The sequence below is a fragment of the Bos taurus genome, chromosome 3 (assembly GCF_002263795.3).
Source record: "Bos taurus isolate L1 Dominette 01449 registration number 42190680 breed Hereford chromosome 3, ARS-UCD2.0, whole genome shotgun sequence".
Taxonomy (NCBI): Eukaryota; Metazoa; Chordata; class Mammalia; order Artiodactyla; family Bovidae; genus Bos; species Bos taurus.
Window position 1 is genome coordinate 51,428,120 of NC_037330.1, and position 20,889 is coordinate 51,449,008.

General features: G+C 39.7%; 1 protein-coding gene across 4 annotated transcripts in view; it reads right to left on the reverse strand.

Moving 5' to 3' along the window:
- BRDT (bromodomain testis associated) overlaps nucleotides 1–14,895 on the reverse strand; it is a 57,290-nt gene extending 42,395 nt beyond the window's left edge. Inside the window, exons 1-3 of one of the 4 annotated variants that reach the window (XM_059884577.1) lie at nucleotides 13,130–13,215; nucleotides 495–638; nucleotides 54–293 (exon numbers count right to left, since the gene is read on the reverse strand). In XM_059884577.1, coding sequence (XP_059740560.1) covers nucleotides 54–242 — 189 coding nt within the window. In that variant the 5' untranslated portion in view covers nucleotides 243–293; nucleotides 495–638; nucleotides 13,130–13,215. Of the gene's footprint in view, nucleotides 1–53; nucleotides 294–494; nucleotides 639–13,129; nucleotides 13,216–14,672 lie in introns of those variants that run through there. The other 3 variants (NM_001075852.3, XM_059884575.1, XM_059884576.1) reach the window with 3 other exon arrangements.
- Between the last annotated feature and the right edge of the window lie 5,994 nt (nucleotides 14,896–20,889).

Sequence of the window (20,889 nt, forward strand, 5' to 3'; positions counted from 1 at the left end):
CATTTACGGGGCTTTATTTGTTTTAAACAAATATAATTATAAGACACACTCACAGGCAATTTTAGTTTGACAGCATCCACAGGCTGCTGAAAAGGCCAGGAGAAACTATGCTTCCACAAAGCCTTCAAGACAACCTTCTGTAGATACTGCAGCTGATTCGTCAATCGCCCATTTTTCTTAGTATTTATATACTCTGGTGGTGGAGGGTTAACAATAGCTGTTTGTCGACTTGGCAGAGACATTCTCAACTGCTTCAAATCCTTATATTCTAGTGTTGTCTACAGGTACATATCCTATTTAAAAAAAAAAAAAGAAACCAAAACAACAACAACAACAAAAACTGAAGTTATTTTCAAAGCACCTTTAAAATGGTTTCTATAGGAACAGAAAAGTTTCCTTCAAAAGTAGATTTCGTATTTTAAAGCATATCATGATTAGGACAGCAAAAGAAAAAAAAAAAAGCAAATTATTCAATTTGAAAAACAAACACGAACCTTTTTCTATGTAAGTACTAAAAGTGGTTTCATTATGTATGCCTTCGTTTTGGGTGATTTAAGTTACTCCAATGTTTTACAGTAATTTCTTTCTGCCTTTCTTAAACACAAATTGAGGTCTTAGCAGGAAAAGTCTATAAATTCCTGGTTTAAAAAAAAAGAAGTAATAGGGAATGTTAAAGGTAATGTGAGTATACAGTTTATTCTACAACTATTAATTAGTGAAGGGAGAAAGGCAAAGGAATTTTTCTGGCTAATTTAAATAAAGTGATTTATTTTAAAAGTGAATTATTAGGAAGAAAAATGACTAATGTTAAAATGCTACTGTTCAGCGCATATTACAACTAACATAGAATAGTTTAGAGCTTCATGAATATTTCAGAGAGATGGTATCTAACATCCCTAGACAACATTACTACTTTAAGGATAAAAGAGCAAAGGTACTACCAAGTGTATCAGCAAAATGAAAAGTATGATTATTAAATAAATTGTCCATTTTTAGAGATCAGTGTTAACATTTAGCCAGTATATGCACACACACATACACACATATTGCATTAAAGCAGTGTTAGTTTTCAACTCTTGCTGTAGAATTGTGGCAAAATACATACAGCGTAAAATTTACTATCTTAACTCTTTTTAAGTGTACTGTTCAAAAGCATTAAGTATTTTCATATTTTTGAGCAACTTATCTCCAGAACTTGTTTATCTCACAAAACTGAAACTCCATACTATACGCATTAAACAATTCCTAAATCTCCCCTCTGTCCAGCCCCTGGCGACCACTGTTTTAATTTTCTGTTTCTATTAATGTGACTACTCCAGTAATCTCATATAAGTACAATCACATAGTATTTGTCTTTTTGTGACTTGCTTATGGTGGCTCAGCTGGTAAAGAACCCGCTGTAATGCAGGAGACCTGGGTTCGATCCCTGGGTTGGGAAGATTCCCTGGAGAAGGGAAAGGGTACCCACTCCAGCATTCTGGCCTGGAGAATTTCATGGACTGTATAGTCCACGGGGTTGCAAAAAGTCGGACACGAGTGAGTGACTTTCACTTCACTATCTATCTTAGCATAAGGTGTGAAGTTCATCCATATTGTAGCATGTGTAAGAATTTCCTTCATCTTAATAATATTCCATTGTATGTATACACATTCTGTTTCTCCATTCATTCATTGACAGACACTTGAGTAGTTTCCACCTTCTGGTTATTGTGAATAGTGCTGCTATAAGAAAAACATATGGGTTTCCCAAGTGGCTCACTGGTAAAGAATCCACCTGCCAATGCAGGAGATGCAGGTTCAGTCCTTGGGTCAGGAAGATCCCCTGGAGAAGGAAATGGCAACCCACTACAGTATTCTCGCCTGGGAAATCCCATGGACAGAGAAGCCCGGTGAGCTACAGTCCATGGGGTTGCAAAAAGAGTCGGACACGACTTAGTGACTAAACAACAAATAAATACCTCTTCAAGACACTGCTTTCAATTCGTAGGGATATATCCCCACAAGTGCAGATGTGGAATTGCTAGATCGTATGGAAATTTTTAATTTTTTGAGGAATCCCATACTGTTTTCTACAGCAGCAGCACTGTTTTACATTCCTACCATTTAAGGGTTCCAATTTCTCCACATCCTCACATGTGCTATTTTCTGTTCTTTTGATTAATAGTAGCCATTGTAAAACCCACTCCAGTGTTCTTGCCTGGAGAATCCCAGGGACAGGGGAGCCTGGTGGGCTGCCGTCTATGGGGTCGCACAGAGTCAGACACGACTGAGGTGACTCAGCAGCAGCAGTAGCCATTGTAATGGGTGTGAGGCACTGTGGATCATTTAAAAAAATACCAATGGCCTTCTGAGATGGCCCACCCACTGTCTGTGGAGTGTATTTCTCCCAAGGCCGTCTTGCCTTTTCAGAGAATCACTGTCTACAGAATGTGTATCTAAATAAACCCAGTTCTAGGTCCCAACCCCTGGAGATATGGCTTGAGAATCAGTTTTATTTTTTTTTTAAGTTCCCTGGACATTCTGATATATAGTTAAGATTAAGAACATTACTGGGGCTTCCCTGGTAGCTCCACTGGTAAAGAATCCATCTGCAACGCAGGAGACCCCAGTTCGATTCCTGAGTCAGGAAGATCCCCTGGAGAAGGGATAGGCTACTCACTCCAGTATTCTTGGGGTTCCCTGGTGGCTCAGACAGTAAAGAATCTGCCTGCAATGAGGGAGACCTGGGTTTGATCCCTGGGTTGGGAAGCTTCCCTGGAGGAGGGCACAGCAACCCACTTCAGTATTCTTTCCTGGAGAATCCCCATGGACAGAAGAGCATGGCATGCTATAGTCCATGGGGTCCCAAAGAGTCGGACACGACTGAGCCACTAAGCAAAAGAACCACTACACTAAAATGAATTAACTTGGAGATTATTATCAGTCTTACAATTTTATCTCATCATTTCACTTTTCTCATCTTATACAAATATGCACTAGAACTCAATAAAAAGTCATTGAAAAGAAAGAAGGTGCTATTTCAGTGTTGCAACTGAAACTGGCTCTTATCCTGGCTTTGCAATTATTTAAAGGTAGCCTACCTTTTGAATACCCAAATCACTACATCCTCCTTCTCCACAGATAACCACTAAGATGACTTCTATCCCCATACATTAAATTGTGACTGTTTTTTGAATTTTACATAAATATAGTATTGTTTACTATGTATTACATTGTGTCTGGCTTTTTTACCAATATTGTTTTTGAGATTTATCTATGTTTTTGCCTGTTGTATTCTATTGTAAAATCATATCAAAATTTATCCATTCCTATTGGGACTTTTAGGTTTTCCAATATTTAACTATGACAAATAATGCCATGAAATGCTTTAGTGTATATGTACATGCCTTATGTTGGGTATAAACCCAGAAGTAAAATTGTTGGGACAAAGGTTATGTATATGTTCAACCTTAGTAGATACCACCAGTTTTCCAAAACGTACCAATTTATATACACAACAATAGTCTAAAATTTCCAGTTATTCCATATCTTTGTATTTGCTATTATGGACAGCTTGCATTTTAGCTATTCTGGTGGGTGTAAGATGGGATCTCACTGTGATTTTATTTCTCTGATGATTCCTCCTCCAAAATAAATCTCAAATTCTCACTTCTTCCACCACTATGACCCTAACCCGTGATCATCCTTTAACAGACTAACACCATCACCGCCAAACTGAGCTGAAACCTTCCAAGGTCTGGTTCATTGTTCCTTCCACCTCCTTTCCTACTCTCCCAGCTCAATCTCTTTTTTCACTTCTTTGCATCAAGCCAGTTCCAGTCTTTGGGCCTTTACACTCTGCTTGAAATGCTCTTCTTCTAGATCTATTCAAAACTGTCAGCTCCTTAGAGTGACTTTTCCTTCACATTCTCATTTTAAATAGGCATACTTAACTAGCTCCTCCCCAGCTCTAATTTATCAGCTAATACCCTCTTCACTACTATTATGTTTACCCACTTGTCACTGTCAGTCTTCCAATCCAACCCTCCCCCTAATCCCCAAAATGTAAATGCTGTTTCAGCTTATGGACCTTGTTTGCATTGATTCAATGCATAAGACAGAGCCCACATATGCTGAATTAAAGTGTTCAGGTTCAATTTTATATTAGAGATAGAGCAGATGTGACTTGTTTATATAGGGAAAAGTGGGGAGAGAAATCAAGAATGTTTTACATCTAAGTTCCTGCTGCTCAGGAATCTGTCTTCAAAAAAATAATAATAATAATGAATGAATGAACGTATATCAATTATAAAACACCGTTCTCAAATTTGTTCCACTCCTCAAAATCTCAGCCTCAGGGCTTCCCTGGTGGTCCAGTGGCTAAGATTCTGGGCTCCCAATGCAGGGGGCATGGGTTTGAGCCCTGGTCAGGGAACTAAGACCCCACATGCTACAACTGGGACATGACAGTCAAAAAAAAACCTCAGACTCACTATCTCCATTTGCAAATGATCTCAGTTTATAAGAAACTTTATTTAAACATTAATCTCTTGGTTTCTTTTATTCCCTAGTCCATTTCCTCTTATTTCATAAGTGCCTCACCTCTCTTCCATAAGGATCTTCTTTCCCTTTTCCCAGAAACCTATTGTTTCATTATTCCTTTATCTCCATTATTGTATGTTTCTTTTTTATTATGTTTATGAAGACTTTCCTCTACTTAAATAAAGATTATGCAACACATGGTTCTGCTTCCTGCTTTGTCTTAAGGTTTCATTTTCTATGTGTTTATCTGTTATTAACTTCTGCTGATTATCTCTGCCCACAAACACCTTCTAATCAGCATCTTAAAATTATTTTCCTTAAAAACACCTTTCCATACAAAAATCTGCATGCAGTAGCTTTATACATAATTACCAAAACTTGGGAGCAATAAAGATTTTCCTCAGCAGGAGAATGGATAAACTGTGAAGCAACAGTCAGACAATGGAATATTACTTAGTGCTAAAAAGAAACGATTTATATAACCACAAAAAGACATAAAGGAATATTAAATACAACAACAACATATGACATTCTGGAAAAGGTAAAACTATGGAGACAGTAAAAACCTCAGTGGTTGCCAGGAGGCAGGGAGAGAAAAGGATGAAAAAAATGGAGCAGAGAATTTTTACGGTAATGAAAATACTCTGTATGATACCATAATGATGGATACATGCCATTATACATTTGCCCAAATCCTTAGGAAGAATAACACAAAGAGTGAACCCTAATGCAAACATCAGATTTTAAATTATAATGTTGTGTCAACAAAATTGAAAAGTACAGAGATGAACAAAATGGTTCATCTACTGTAACAAATATACCATTTTGTTTCAGGATGCTCCTAACAAGAGACTATGCATGTGTTGGGGCAGGAAATACATGGGAAATCTCTGTATATTTCAATTTTGCTGTGAACCTAAAGCTGCTCTAAAACAAACAAACAAACAAACAAAAAAACCCTTGGGTGCAAAAAATTTTGTGAAGGTCAAATATATCCATCCGATTTCTCTAGCTCTCTTTTGAAACTGCTCTCCCAAGATCACTAAAGTATTTTGAAATAGTCCAAATCCCTCACTGGCCTTCCTCAGTTATCTCCCCAGACTCCTCTGTAGTATCTGTAATGGCTAGCAACACTTAAAATTGTTCCCTTTTGCATCCAATACACCCATAACTACTCATACCACTTCCTCATATGACCATTTTATTTCAACACTTGTCCACATCTTCTTAATTGTATTTTAATCAGACATCTGTACCAAATTAGTCAAATCCAAAACTGAGGCTTTTGTATTATTTAGGAAAACAGTACGAACTAGTAAAGACTTAAATACTATGTATTGGGATAAAGACACACACACATACACATACACATATATATATGTCCAGACAAGACAAAATACAGTCTACATAGCATCTATAAAGAATTTTTGCCAAAAATGTGTAACAAGCTTGTAGATTTAACATTTTTGTAACAGAAAATTCAATGGCTACAGCTGTGCTGTCCAGTATGATAGCCTCTAGCCATATGTAACTTTAAATTTAAATTAACCAAAATTACCAAGATTAAAAATTTAGCCTCGGGACTTCCCTGGTGGTCCAGTGGTTGACAATCTGCCTGACAATGCAGGGGACATGGGTTCAATCCCTGGTTGGGAAGATCCCACATGCCTTGGGGCAACTAAGCGCATGTACCACAATTACTGAGACTATGTACAGCAATAAGGACCCAGTGCAGCCAAAAAATTAATTAGTTTTTTAAAAATTCAACTGCATTATAAGTGCTTAATAGCCACATATTCCTAGTGCCTACTGTATGCGACAGTGCAGCTATAGAACACTGCCATCACAGCAGAGTTTTTTGACACCTGCTAGAATAAAACAAAAATCATGAGACAAATTTATAATATGGAAGATTTTATAAGACAAATGGCCTAGCTTTTTATAAAAACTCAAGACTTAAAGAAAATTAGGAAGTGCTCTGAATTAAGACATAATTACTGAACTCAACTTACTACCCTATGTCAAATTTTGGTTTGAAGCAACTATTAAACACATTTTTGAGGACTTCCCTGGAGGTCCAGCAGTTAAGACTCCACACTTCCACTGCAGGGTGCACAGGTTCAACCCTGGTTGGGAAATTAAGATCCTGTGTGCTGTAGGGTGTAGTTAAAAAAAAAAAAAAAAAGACATTTCTGGGGACAATGAGGGAATTGGTTCAATAGGTGTGAGAACAGTAGGACAATTATGTAAGGGAAAAAAGTTTACCTTAAATACATGCTCAAAAATTTTAGTGTGACCACTGCAACAAAAAGTATAAAATACCTAGGAATAAACCTACTTAAGGATACAAAAGAACTGTAGACAGAAAATTATAAGACACTGATGAAGGAAATTAGAGACAACAATAACAGATGGGGATATTCCATGTTCCTGAGTTGGAAGAATAAATAATGTGAAAATGACTGTACTACCAAATGCAATCTACAGATTCAACTTGATCCCTATCAAATTACCAATGGCATTTTTCACAGAACTAGAACAAAAAATTTCACAATTCATATGAAAACACAAAAGACCCTGAATAACCAAAGCAATTTTGAGAAAGAAGAATGGAGCTGGAAACAAAGAACGGAGCTGAAGGAATCAACCGTCCTGACTTCAGACTATACTACAAAGCTACAGCCATCAAGACAGTATGGTACTGGCACAAAAACAGAAATATAGACCACAAGAACAAGATAGAAAGCCCAGAAATAAAGCCACACACCTATGGGAACCTTATCTTTGACAAAGGAGGCAAGAATATACAACGGGGCAAAGACAGCCTCTTCAATAAGTGGTGCTGGAAAAACTGGACAGCTACATGTAAAAGACTCAAATTAGAGCACTTCCTAACACCATACACAAAGATAAACTCAAAATGGATTAAAGACCTAAATGTAAGACCAGAAACTATAAAACTCTTAGAGGAAAACATAAGCAGAACACTTGATGACATAAATCAAAGCAAGATCCTCTGCGACCCACTTCCTATAGTAATGGAAATAAAAACAAAAATAAACAAGTGGGACCTAAAATTAAAAGCTTTTACACAGCAAAGGAAACTATAAAGGAGGTAAAAAGACAATCTTCATAATGGGAGAAAATAATAACAAGTGCAACAACTCACAAAGGATTAATTTCCAAAATATACAAGCAACTCATACAATACAAGAAAAACAAATAACCCAGTCAAAAAGTGGGAAAAAGACCTAAACAGACATTTCTCCAAAGACGACATATAGATGGCTAACAAACACATGAAAAGATGCTCAACACTGCTCGTTATTAGAGAACTGCAAATCAAAACTACAATGAGATGTCACCTCATACCAGTCAGAATGGCCATCACCAAAAAGTCTACAACAATAAATAATAAATGCTGGAGAGGGTGTAGAGAAAAGGGAAACCTCTTGCACTGTTGGTGGGAATGTAAACTGATATAACTGCTATGGAAGACAGTATGGAGGTTCCTTAAAAAGCTAGAAATAAAACCACCATATGACCCAGCAATCCCACTACTAGGCACACACCCTGAGGAAACCAAAATTGAAAAAGACACATGTACTCCAATGTTCACTGCAGCACTATTTATAACAGCTAGAACATGGAAGCAACCTAGATGTCCATTGACAGATGAATGGATAAAGAAGCTGTGGTACATATATACAATGGAATATTACTCAGCCATAAAAAGAAATGCATTTGAGTCAGTTCTAATGAGGTAGATAAACCTACAGTCTATTATACAGAGTGAAGTAAGTCAGAAAGAGAAAGAAAAATACCATATACTAATGCATATATATGGAATCTAGAAAGATGATACTGCTGAAATTTGCAGGGCAGCAGTGGAGACAGACAGAGAACAGACTTATGGACGTGGGTTGGGAGCAGGGGAGAGGAGAGGGTGAGATGTACGGAGAGAGTACCTTATGTAAAATAGATAGCGAATGGGAATTTGCTGTATGGCTCAGGGACTCAAACAGCAGCTCTGTAACAACACTAGAGGGCTGGGATGGGGAGGGAGATGGGAGAGAGGTTCAAGAGGGAGGGGACATATGTATACCTATGGCTGATTCATGCTGATGTTTGGCAGAAATGAACAAAATTCTGTAAAGCAATTATCCTTCAGTTAAAAAATAAATAAAAACTTCCGTGTGAATAGTAACATTTGTGAAATGTTTAAAGATTTGGGAGAAAAACCTATATAGACAAGCAAACAGAAAAAACGTTGACACTGTTGGTGTTATAGAGGGTTCCTTTGTACTATTTTATCCATTTTTCTATATCAGCAATCTTTAATAATAAAGTACATTGTTACTTAATGCTGCAGATGGACTGACCATGGACAAAAGCTCTGATAATCATCACTGGGCAAAACAATAGCTAATATTTGGTAATCTGATAATTATCTCAGAAGTGCTCTGCATTACTTGGCTGGAGGTCCTGGTTTCTAGTGTGAGGTGAAACTATCCAGCAATAGAGGACTAGGAATTATCCCCTTAATAAAACTGCTTTATAATTATCCCAGTCTTAGTGTTCAAAGTTATGTTAGTTCTCTGTTTTTTTCCTCACAAGGCTTGTGAGGTCTTAGTCCAGCCTCTACCGGGGATGAACCTCAGCCCTCAGCAGTGACAGTCCTAACCAGTGGACCACCAGGGTCCCCTGTGTGTGTGCTTATACTCTTTGCGACCCCATGGACTGTAGCCCACCAGGCTCTTCTGTCCATGGGATTTCCCAGGCAAGAATACTGCAGTGGGATGCCATTTTCTTCTCCAGGGGATCTTCCTGACCCAGGGATAGAACTTGGATCTCTTGCACTGGCAGGCAAGTTCTTTACCAGCTGAGCCACTGGGGAAGCCAATCCCTATCTTGTTCCTTATTTAAAAACTTTTTAAAAGGAGCTCAAAAGATCTTCACGACCCAGATAATCACGATGGTGTGACCACTGACCTAGAGCCAGACATCCTGGAATGTGAAGTCAAGTGGGCCTTAGAAAGCATCACTACGAACAAAGCTAGTGGAGGTGATAGAATTCCAGTGGAGCTATTCCAAATCCTGAAAGATGATGCTGTGAAAGTGCTGCACTCAATATGCCAGCAAATTTGGAAAACTCAGCAGTGGCCACAGGACTGGAAAAGGTCAGTTTTCATTCCAATCCCAAAGAAAGGCAATGCCAAAGAATGCTCAAACTACTGCACAATTGCACTCATCTCACACGCTAGTAAAGTAATGCTGAAAATTCTCCAAGCCAGGCTTCAGCAATATGTGAACCGTGAACTTCCTGATGTTCAAGCTGGTTTTAGAAAAGGCAGAGGAACCAGAGATCAAATTGCCAACATCCGCTGGATCATGGAAAAAGCAAGAGAGTTCCAGAAAAACATCTATTTCTGCTTTACTGACTATGCCAAAGCCTTTGACTGTGTGGATCACAATAAACTGTGGAAAATTCTGAAAGAGATGGGAATACCAGACCACCTGACCTGCCTCTTGAGAAATCTGTATGCAGGTCAGGAAGCAACAGTTAGAACTGGACATGGAACAACAGACTGGTTCCAAATAGGAAAAGGAGTACGTCAAGGCTGTATATTGTCACCCTGCTTATTTAACTTCTATGCAGAGTACATCATGAGAAACGCTGGACTGGAAGAAACACAAGCTGGAATCAAGATTGCCAGGAGAAATATCAATAACCTCAGATATGCAAATGATACCACCCTTATGGCAGAAAGTGAAGAGGAACTCAAAAGCCTCTTGATGAAAGTGAAAGCGGAGAGTGAAAAAGTTGGCTTAAAGCTCAACATTCAGAAAACAAAGATTATGGCATCTGGTCCCATCACTTCATGGGAAATAGATGGGGAAACAGTGGAAACAGTGTCAGACTTTATTTTTCTGGGCTCCAAAATCACTACAGATGGTGACTGCAGCCATGAAATTAAAAGACGCTTACTCCTTGGAAGGAAAGTTATGACCAACCTAGATAGTATATTGAAAAGCAGAGATATTACTTTGCCAACAAAGGTCCATCTAGTCAAGGCTATGGTTTTTCCAGTGGTCATATATGGATGTGAGTTGGACTGTGAAGAAAGCTGAGTGCCGAAGAATTGATGCTTTTGAACTGTGGTGTTGGAGAAGACTCTTGAGAGTCCCTTGGACTGCAAGGAGATCCAACCAGTCCATCCTAAAGGAGTTCAGTCCTGGGTGTTCAATGGAAGGACTGATGCTGAAGTTGAAACTCCAGTACTTTGGCCACCTCATGTGAAGAGCTGACTCATTGGAAAAGACTCTGATGCTGAGACGGATTGGGGGCAGGAGGAGAAGGGGGCGACAGAGGATGAGATGGCTGGATGGCATCACTGACTCGATGGACATGAGTCTGAGTGAACTCCGGGAGCTGGTGATGGACAGGGAGGCCTGGCGTGCTGTGATTCATGGGATCGCAAAGAGTCGGACACGACTGAGCGACTGATCTGATCTGATCTGATCTGATGTGGCTTTAAAAAATAACTGGCGAATTTCTGTCAGATAGCTGTCAATTTTATTTTACATTCTCTGAAGATGTTTATTCTTTCCAGCTTTTACTCTTAATAACTATGAGTAAACAGAAAATTCCAGCGTAATGGTCTAGCAACAGAGCCTCCAAAAGATTTACCGTAATTGACATAATGGTAGGTCACAATCAGTAAGGTGTCAGAAGTAATTTGTCACTTAAATAGATTGGTTAGTTTAAGGTAACCACTCTTCTCTAAAATCACTTATACTTCAACACAGTGAACTATGGAGTTACAAGTCTGCTGGCAACTATGCATAAATTGTAACCTATTCTGCCTATGTGAAAATTCACTGTTGTTTCTAATGTTTATGATGAGTTGTCATTTTATTTCTCTTTTTAAAACATTTTTTACTCATGGATATATTTCTACAAAGATATATACATAGCATGGGCAGAGGAAATCTCATATCACTTAAGAATTGAGTGTTAACAACCACCAATCACAACTGCTCAAAAGACAATGTATCATAAATGATTATGAATTCTGGTTTATTCTGATAATCACAAAATAATGTAGCACCACCTTGTCAATCTTTCTATGGTTCCATGGTCAAGTTGCCTGAAAATCAGATCCATTTTGCCCATTATAAAACAACCTTGGGAATTCTGGAGAAATTCTTAAGACAATATACCATTTATGGATTTCATAAAAATGAAGTTTATTTGAATTTTAACATCCACATGGTTTGAACAGTACATAACAGTTTCCCATTTTTGTCCTCCAGTTAACCAGATGCCCCTCCTTAAACTCTTAGCAACTTGTGTATCCTTTTAGAAACTTTTTTCACACTTACTTCTCAATTTAAAATAGAGTTGAAATTTTTTGATGCTTTGAATAAAGATTGTTTAAAAATATTTTCTATTTTGAAAAATGTCAGAGAATAAGTTATTTTGTTGTATGGTGACACTTCTGGTTGAGTTCATAGATCTCACATATGCAAGGAAGCAGTACAGCATAAAGAACTTGGATTCTGTTAAGAGTTCTCATCATGAAAATAAAATTTTTTTTTCCATTGAATTTTGTACCTATATGAGATTATGGATGTTTACTAAATGTATTGTGATAATCAGTTCATGATGTATGTAAAGCAAATCATTACACTGTATACCTTAAATTTAAGCTATCTTTCCTTCCCTATTTTATTTTTGCTTATACACCTCTGGTGTTATATCCCTCAAAGCATTATTTTTTTGTATTTGGGCTTTCTGTCTTTATTAGGTTTGTGAAAGGCTGCTTAATCCTTAGTTTTTTTTCAAACACTCTTATCTCCTGTATATCCTGAATAAAAGTGATGGTAATGGGTGGGTGGGGGGGTGCGGTGCAGAGTTTGGATTTTGAACCCTGATGCCTCTAGGACTCAGGTCAAAAGTAATCTGCCCTTGTGATGAGCTCAAATACTGACTTTCAAACTAGACATCTCCAGTTCAAGGGAGAAAATGGTTTCTTCAGGCTTTATTTAATAAGGTCAAACGGTGATTTGTAGATGATGTATATTCTTCACAACAATTCAATCCTCTCATCTGCTTGTCCCTCAATTTTCTTGTCTGAACTCTTTCCCCAGATACTCTAGAATAACACTTGCTCTCTTTTGCCTGCATCTTAAGTATTTCTATACTAGCTTACCATCCAGACAAACTTTCTCAATTTTTAAAAATTCCACTCTTGATCCTATTCTGTCCTTGGGGTCTCTATCTTCTCTTCTGTATCTCACATCAGAGCACCTTGAAAAATGATATTTTTACTCCCTACCTCAAACATGACTTTTTCCTGCCATTCCTCTAAAACTGCCCTTGTGAAGTGAAAGTCACTCAGTCGTGTCCGACTCTTTGCAACCCCATGGACTCTATAGTCCCTGGAATTCTCCAAGCCAGAATACTGGAGTGGGTTGCCTTTTCCTTCTCCAGGGGATCTTCCCAACCCAGGGATCGAACCCAGGTCTCCCGCATTGCAGGCGGATTCTTTACTAGCTGACAAGCGATGCCCAAAACTGCCCTTACACTAAAGTTAATACTTACCATATTTACTTGTTTAATCCAATGGATACTTTTTTGAATCTTATACCTTACTTGACCTCTCAGCTATATCTGTCACCAGTCTATTGTGATTCTCTTTAAACTCTTTGCTGGTTTCCAGGATACCACTTTCCCCAGATTCTGTTTGTTCACTTATTAAATATCTACAAAGTGCCTACAATGGTGGATTGAGCTAGGAAATGGGGATACAATAATCTCTTCACAAAGATCTACAAACAGGCAATTACAACAGGATACATACAATTATCGCTGCGATGGAGATAAGAAGAGGGTGCTAAGAGAACAAATAGGTGGGTCAGATTAGAATTTCAAAGGAATTATAATCTCATCTTCTTTAACCCATTAATATCCCCGAGGTCTTGTTTACTCCCTTTTTGCAGTTCTCAGACTCTTCATGGTATCAAATACCTCTAAACAATTTATTTGAATATAAATTTACATATTCAGAATATATCTAAGTGTTCCTATTTTCTATCTCTAAACCACTTCCTTCCTTCAATCACTTATAATCTCCCACCTGAATTAATGCAATGGGGATGTTTTGATTTTTTTGTTCAGCCACTTAAGATCATACTGTTCAACCCACAGCCTTTCATGATACAAGACAAATCCTCTTACAGCCCCTTGCCTACCTCACTAGACTCATCTCTTGCTACTCTCCCAACATGGTGCCAGCCACATTAAAAAATCTGCCCTTCTCCACTGTCCCACCCTACTTTGTACTCACACCATGTCCAAGCCTCTGGAAAATTTCTCCTCATCAGAGCTACCCTTACTCTTTAGACTAACTTCTATTGGTCTCAAGACCCAGATCAGTAATCCCCTATCCAGAAGCCTCCCCTGCTGCCTTCCAACCATACGGGCGCTTCCCACAGGTCCCAAAGCACCCTGTACATACCTCATTTTAATTCTTAACACAACGCAGCGCCTTGAAGCCAGGCCCATCTCCAGATTCCACAACACCCAACAGAGGCTTTAATATGTTCCAAGGGTTTACTTGATAACTTAACGTGAATGAATTAATGAATCAAGGACGGGAAATCTCCTGTCCCAAATGATGACACCCAGAATAAACACAACTAAACGTCAGCTACATCTAAAGCTCTTTGCTCTCTCCTGCATTCACGAAACTACAGTACCAGCAGCGCTCCACCAATCCAAGATGTACGAGAACTACAAAGAACATGAGTGTTTTTCAAAATGGGAGGAGGTTGCACAACTAGACCCCTAACCCCTCGCTCAACCTCCCTTTTCCCACTCCTTCCTTAGGGAAAGGAAAAAAAAAAAAAAAAAGAACCAAGCGTTTAAGAGAAAAGCCAAAAAAAAAAAAAAAAAAAATTTTTTTTTTAGAGGTCCAATGGGGCAAGGAGCTTGCCGCTGGGAAGACCAAAAGAAAGGAACTGGCAGCTCACCTGGGCTGCAGCCACACACAGGGATGGCCTCTCTAACTGCCTTTACTGTCGCACAATGTTGATGGGGGAGGGGAGGAGAGGGGGGAAAAAAAAAAACAACGGTTACTCCCTACCCAGGGTGACAGCGAGGGCCTGGATTCCAGAGTAGTGCTTCCCGCTGGGGTTCCCTTACCCCTTGTGGAAAGGACTTCTCGGATCGCTCCTTTCAGCTTGCACAAGATGAAGCGGTCCAGGGAAGCAGTTCTCCACAGTCCGTCGCCGCCAGCTCTCACCCCAATGGCGGCCGCTAGCGGGCAGTGACAGGCGCCTTTATCCGCGACGCTCCACCGGCGGCGGGCCCATTGGCTGGAGCACGTCACGTGACTCAGACTGGCTCCAGCCCGCTGGAAGGGTGCCTGATGTCTGAGCTCCGAGGTCCTCGGCTGGGCCTGGGTGGTTCACGCACCAAGTGCAAGTTTGCTGATCGCTTGCTTCCTCCTGAGAGCCAGGCCCGGTACAGAGAGCTAAGGATATAGGAGTAGGAGCGCCGCCCTAAAGGCGTGTACCGTCAAAACAAATCAGCGGATTAGCTTCCATGTTGTCATGAGGATACATGAGTTTCGACTTGTGGTGTTTTCATTGCTTTTCATACTTTTCCTTCCACCCTCCCCAAAACTCCATTCTCTTGAAAGTAGTGAGTGTTTAGCATTTGGTAAAAGCTGAAGTTGGAGCCAACATGAGCTCTTTGGGTTTAAAATGGCACTTAATGATCTATTTCACAACAGCTGGGTAAGGAGACAGTGTGGATTTTGAGAGTCTTGGCCAGTCAGTACCTCCTCATTATTTGTGGGAGTGAATTCGAAAAGTGTATTCAGCACAGTAGTTGCCTTTGGATCCAGTTGCAAACAATGTTTCTAAATTCCTTAGTATTCATTCCTAGATTGAAGAGTGGATGAGGGAGGGGAGGAGAAAAAACAGCTGAGAACTGCCTGATAAACCCATCAAAACCCAATCAACCTCCAGTTTCCTGAATCGTAAATCTGAGGGTCATTAACAACTTGCATGGGATTCAGTCTCTTTTATGTGAGAGTAAAGGTCATCAGGACCAAGTGTTCACAAGAAAGTAACAACTACTAGAGGTCAACGTAAATAATGAGTTGTAGGCATTTTTACATTAGAAAGACTCTTACTCAAAGAAAGTCTTTCTTTTTTTTTTTGCTTGTTTGTTTTAGTCTTTGTTTCCAAGTAACCCAATGACCAAGAATTGTATGAAAGAGTTAATATCACAGCATTTACTTTATTTAGATTTAATACTTGTCAAGGCTATGGTTTTTCCAGTAGTCATGTATGGATGTGAGAGTTGGACTGTAAGAAAGCTGAGTGTTGAAGAATTGATGCCTTTGAACTGTGGTGTTGTAGAAGACTCTAGAGTCCCTTGGACTGCAAGGAGATCCAACCAGTCCATTCTAAAGGAGACCAGTCCTGGGTGTGCATTGGAAGGACTGATGCTAAAGCTGAAACTCCAGTACTTTGGCCACCTCGTGCGAAGATTTGATTCATTGGAGAAGACTGATGCTGGGAGGGATTGGGGGCAGGAGGAGAAGGGGACGACAGAGGATGAGATGGCTGGATGGCATCACTGACTCGATGGATGTGAGTCTGAGTGAACTCCGGGAGTTGGTGATGCACAGGGAGGCCTGGTGTGCTGCAGTTCATAGGGTTGCAAAGAGTCAGACATGACTGAGCAACTGAACTGAACTTGTTTTTATTGTATAAAATCTCATCATGCAGCAAAAAGGTAAGACTTAGGGTGTAACCCAGGTATAGACCTCTGGTGTGACCATCACCATGAAAGAGCTAAGAGAGGTCAAAGGAAATAAAACCCAGGAATGACTTAGTGCAAATCTTGCTCACTGTCATGTTTTTGGCTCTCCTTCTCCTGAGAACCAGTGGAAGGAATAAAAGCATACTCCACAGAGAAACCTGAGTGATCTTTTTTAGAAAAGCTAAATGTCATCATGTTGACACTCTTAAAACCATTCAATTATTTCCCATTATTTAAAGATAGAGATCAAAACTCTTAAGATGAACTACAAAGTCTTATGTGATTTATCTATGTTCAGCTCCAACCTCCCCTCCTGCAGTGCTCCCTCTCCATTACCATCTCCTTTTGGTAAATGCCTTGTTTCCTCTCTCTCTCTCTCTTTGCTTCTGTAATGAGCTCTTCTCTCTTTTCCTTCCATCCCACACTCAGGTGTCAACCTAAAGTCACTTCCTCAAGGAGGCCTCCACTAGATTACATCTTTTGGTTTAAGGCACTCTCATTGCAACTTAATTATATAGCACTTATCACTAGATTGTACTTATATAGCCACTGTTATATTTCATATCTTATTTTCCCCACTAGACAGTAAGCACAATGAGTGCAAAGTATTGAAAGGCTCTAAAGTGTATTCTCTTTGAGTACATTAGCCCTTAATCCAATTTGAATTAAGGGTAGGGGTGGGTAGGGAGAGTGACAAAACCAGATTTGAGTTTTTATTTTTTAAATAACTTAAAATGGTTGCAAAATGAAAAATATGGAGAATGAATTAATTTGGGAGTATATTTCACAGGATTTGGTGTTAGATTGGACATAAAGATGATTTGGGGTTTCTGGCTTAAGGAATGCACCATTTACTGAGAAAGGAATTGTAGGAGGGAAGAGCAAGTTTGAGACGGAGGGAAGAGCATTGGTGCAGTTTTGAATGCGATGAATTCAGGGTGCCTGTAAGATACATGAGTAGAGATTTTGAGTAGGAAGTTTATTGTACAGTTCGAAACACAATCCAGGCTGAATATGGGAGAAGGCAAGAAGGAGGTTTAAGAAGGTGAAAAGGTTTAGAATAATTAGGAGGTTTTCCCTGGTGGCTCAGACAGTAAAGAGTCTGCCTGTAATGTAGGAGACGCAGGTTCCATCCCTGCTGCTGCTGCTGCTAAGTCGCTTCAGTCGTGTCCAACTCTGTGTGATCCCATAGATGGCAGCCCACCAGGCTCCCTCGTCCCTGGGATTCTCCAGGCAAGAACACTGGAGCGGGTTGCCATTTCCTTCTCCAATGCATGAAAGGGAAAAAGGAAAGTGAAGTTGCTCAGTCGTGTCCGACTCTTAGCGACGCCATGGACCGCAGCCTACCAGGCTCCTCCATCCATGGATTTTCCAGGCAAGAGTACTGGAATGGGTTGCCAGTGCCTTCTCCAGTTCCATCCCTGAGAATGGAACTACTACCCACTCCAGTATTCTTGCTCGGAGAATTTCATGGACAGAAGGCTAGTGGGCTATAGTACATGGGTCGCAAAGAGATGGACATGACTGAGTGACTAACACTTTCATTCTTCATAGACGAGGACTTCTCTGGTGGTCTAGTGGCTAGGACTCTGAGCTCCCAATGCAGAAGCATGCTGCAACTTAAAAAAAAAAAAGATTCTTTGTTCTACAACTAAGACCCAGTGCAGCCAGCCAAAGAAGTAAATAAATCTTAAAAAAAAAAAAATTATAGAGAACAGGAGAAAAAGCTGACTAGGGAAAGGTGTGTTAGTAAGACATATTTGAGACAGTTGAGAAATTGGTGACTGTAATGGAGAAGATAGTTGCTTTTATCCAATACTGAGATGTGCCGGGAACGTGTGATAGAAAGACATATAGAGAAAAGTAGCTTCTGAAATATTGAAAAGAAAGTATAGTTTAAGACTTGGATATCACAGGAATATTGTATGACAAGTGGAAATAGTTGTAATTACATTTTGGGGGTCTTCCCTGGTGGCTCAGATGGTAAAGAATTTGCCTGCAATGTAGGAAACCTGGATTTGATTGCTGGGTACAGAAAATCCTCTGAAGAAGGAAATGGCAACCCACTCCAGTATTCTTGCCCGGAGAATTCAATGGACTGAGGAGTCTGGTGGGGGTCACACACACACACACAAAAAAAGACTGAGACTTTTTTTAAGAAAAGCATCAAACATAGTTCCATGAAATATTCATTTTAGTTTAAAGTCAGATATCACATGAATGTAGCTAAAAGACATTTTAAAGTTTCCATTCTTCTTTCCATCATCATGTTCAACAAAAGGAAATCTTATCTCTCTGGTCTTCCATGGGGTCATAAGTATCCCCAGAACTCACAGTGAAAAGAATTTTAATTTTACAAACGGTTTTGTATAGAAATTTGGAGGCCATAAAATATATATAGACATAGGAGTTGATTCATCACTAAAAATAAAAATATTTGTGGCACTTCCCTGGTGGCCCAGTGGATAAAACTCTACACTCCTTATGCAGGGGATCTGGGTTCTGTCAGTCAGGGAATTAAGATACCACATACTGCAGCTAAGCCCAGGGATCACTACTGAGCCTGAGGGTTCTAGAGCCCATGTGCCACAACTCAAGAAGCCAGCACAACAACAAAGACTCTGTGCAGCCAACATATAAACAAATAAATAAAAATATTTGTTACTTCTGCATTGCTTAATCCAAAAGCCAATTTTTACTCAGGTCAGTTCAGTTCAGTCTCTCAGTTGTGTCTGACTCTTTACAACCCCATGGACTGCTGCACGCCATGCTTCCCTGTCCATCACTAACTCTGGGAGCTTGCTCAAACTCATACCCATCAAGTCGGTGATACCATCCAACCATCTTATCCTTTGCTGTCCCCTTCTCCTCCTGCCTTCAATCTTTCCCAGCATCAGGGTCTTTTCCAATGAGTCAGTTCTTCACATCAGGTGGCCAAAGTGTTGAGCTTCAGCTTCAGCATCAGTCCTTCCAGTGGATGTTCAAGACTGATCTCCTTTAGGATTCTCTGCTTTGATCTCCTTGCAGTCCAAGGGAATCTCAAGAGTCTTCTCCAACACCATCAATTCTTCGGTGCTCGGCTTTCTTTACAGTCTAACTCTCACATCCATATGTGACTACTGGAAAAAACCATAGCTTTGACTAGGCTGACCCTTATTGACAAAGTAATGTCTCTGCTTTTTAATATGCTGTCTAGTTTGGTCATAGCTTTTCTTCCAAGGAGTGTCTTTTAATTTCATGGCTGCAGTCACCATCTGCAGTGATTTTGGAGCCCGAGAAAAGAAAGTCTGTCACTGTTTCCATTGTTTCCCCATCGGTTTGCCATGAAGTGATGGAACAAGATGCCATGATCTTAGTTTTCCGAATGTCGAGTTTTAAGCCAGATTTTTCACTCTCCTCTTTCACTTTCATCAAGAGATGTTTAATTCCTCTTTGCTTTCTGTCATAAGGGTGATGTCTTCTTCGTATCTGAAGTTATTGATATTTCTCCCAGCAATCTTGATTCCAGCTTGATTCCAGCCTGGCATTTCACATGATGTGTTCTGCATGTAAGTTAAATAAGCAGGGTGACAATATACAGCCTTGACGTACTCCTTTCCCCATTTGGAACCAGTCCGGTTCTAACTGTTGCTTCCTGACCTGCATACAGATTTCTGAGGAGGCGGGTAAGGTGGTCTAGTAGTCCCACCTCTTTAAGAATTTTCCACAATTTGTTGTGATCCACACAGTCAAAGGCTTTGGCGTAGTCAATGAAGCAGAAGTAGATGTTTTTTCTGGAACTCTCTTGCTTTTTCAATGATCCAGTGGATTTTGGCAATTTGATCTCTGGTTCCTCTGCCTTTTCTAAATCGAGCTTGAACATCTGGAAGTTCTCAGTTAATGTACTGTTGAAGCCTGGCTTGGAGAATTTTGAGCATTCCTTTGCTAGCATGTGAGATGAGTGCAATTGTGTGATAGTTGAACATTTTTTGGCATTGTCTTTCTTTGGGATTGGAATGAAAACTGACCTTTTCCAGTCCTGTGGCCACTGCTGAGTTTCCCAAATTTGCTGGCATATTGAGTGCAGCACTTTCACAGCATCATCTTTTAGGATTTGAAATAGCTCAACTGGAATTCTATCACCTCCACTAGCTTTGTTTCTAGTGATGCTTCCTAAGGCCCACTTGACTTTGAATTCTAGGATTTCTGGCTCTAGGTGAGTGAGTGTGGTTATCTGGGTCATGAAGATCTTTTTTGTATGGTTCTTCTGTGTATGCTTGTAGGCTACTCCATAATTGTTTGAAGAAACAGAGCCAGTTAGTCAACAAAGCATGAAACAGGGTTTTGTATCAAATAGCACATTTCCTAACTTCGAGGTGAGGCGTGACTAGTCCTAGTCTTGCTTCCTGCCTATTCAATTTGTTGGCTTGAATTTTTGAATTTACTTTCCTTAGAAATCAATATTATTTGTGACTTTTTAGCTCTTATATATCCATTCACTTTTTAAAAAGTGAAATTATACAAGATTTTAAATGACTTTGACAATA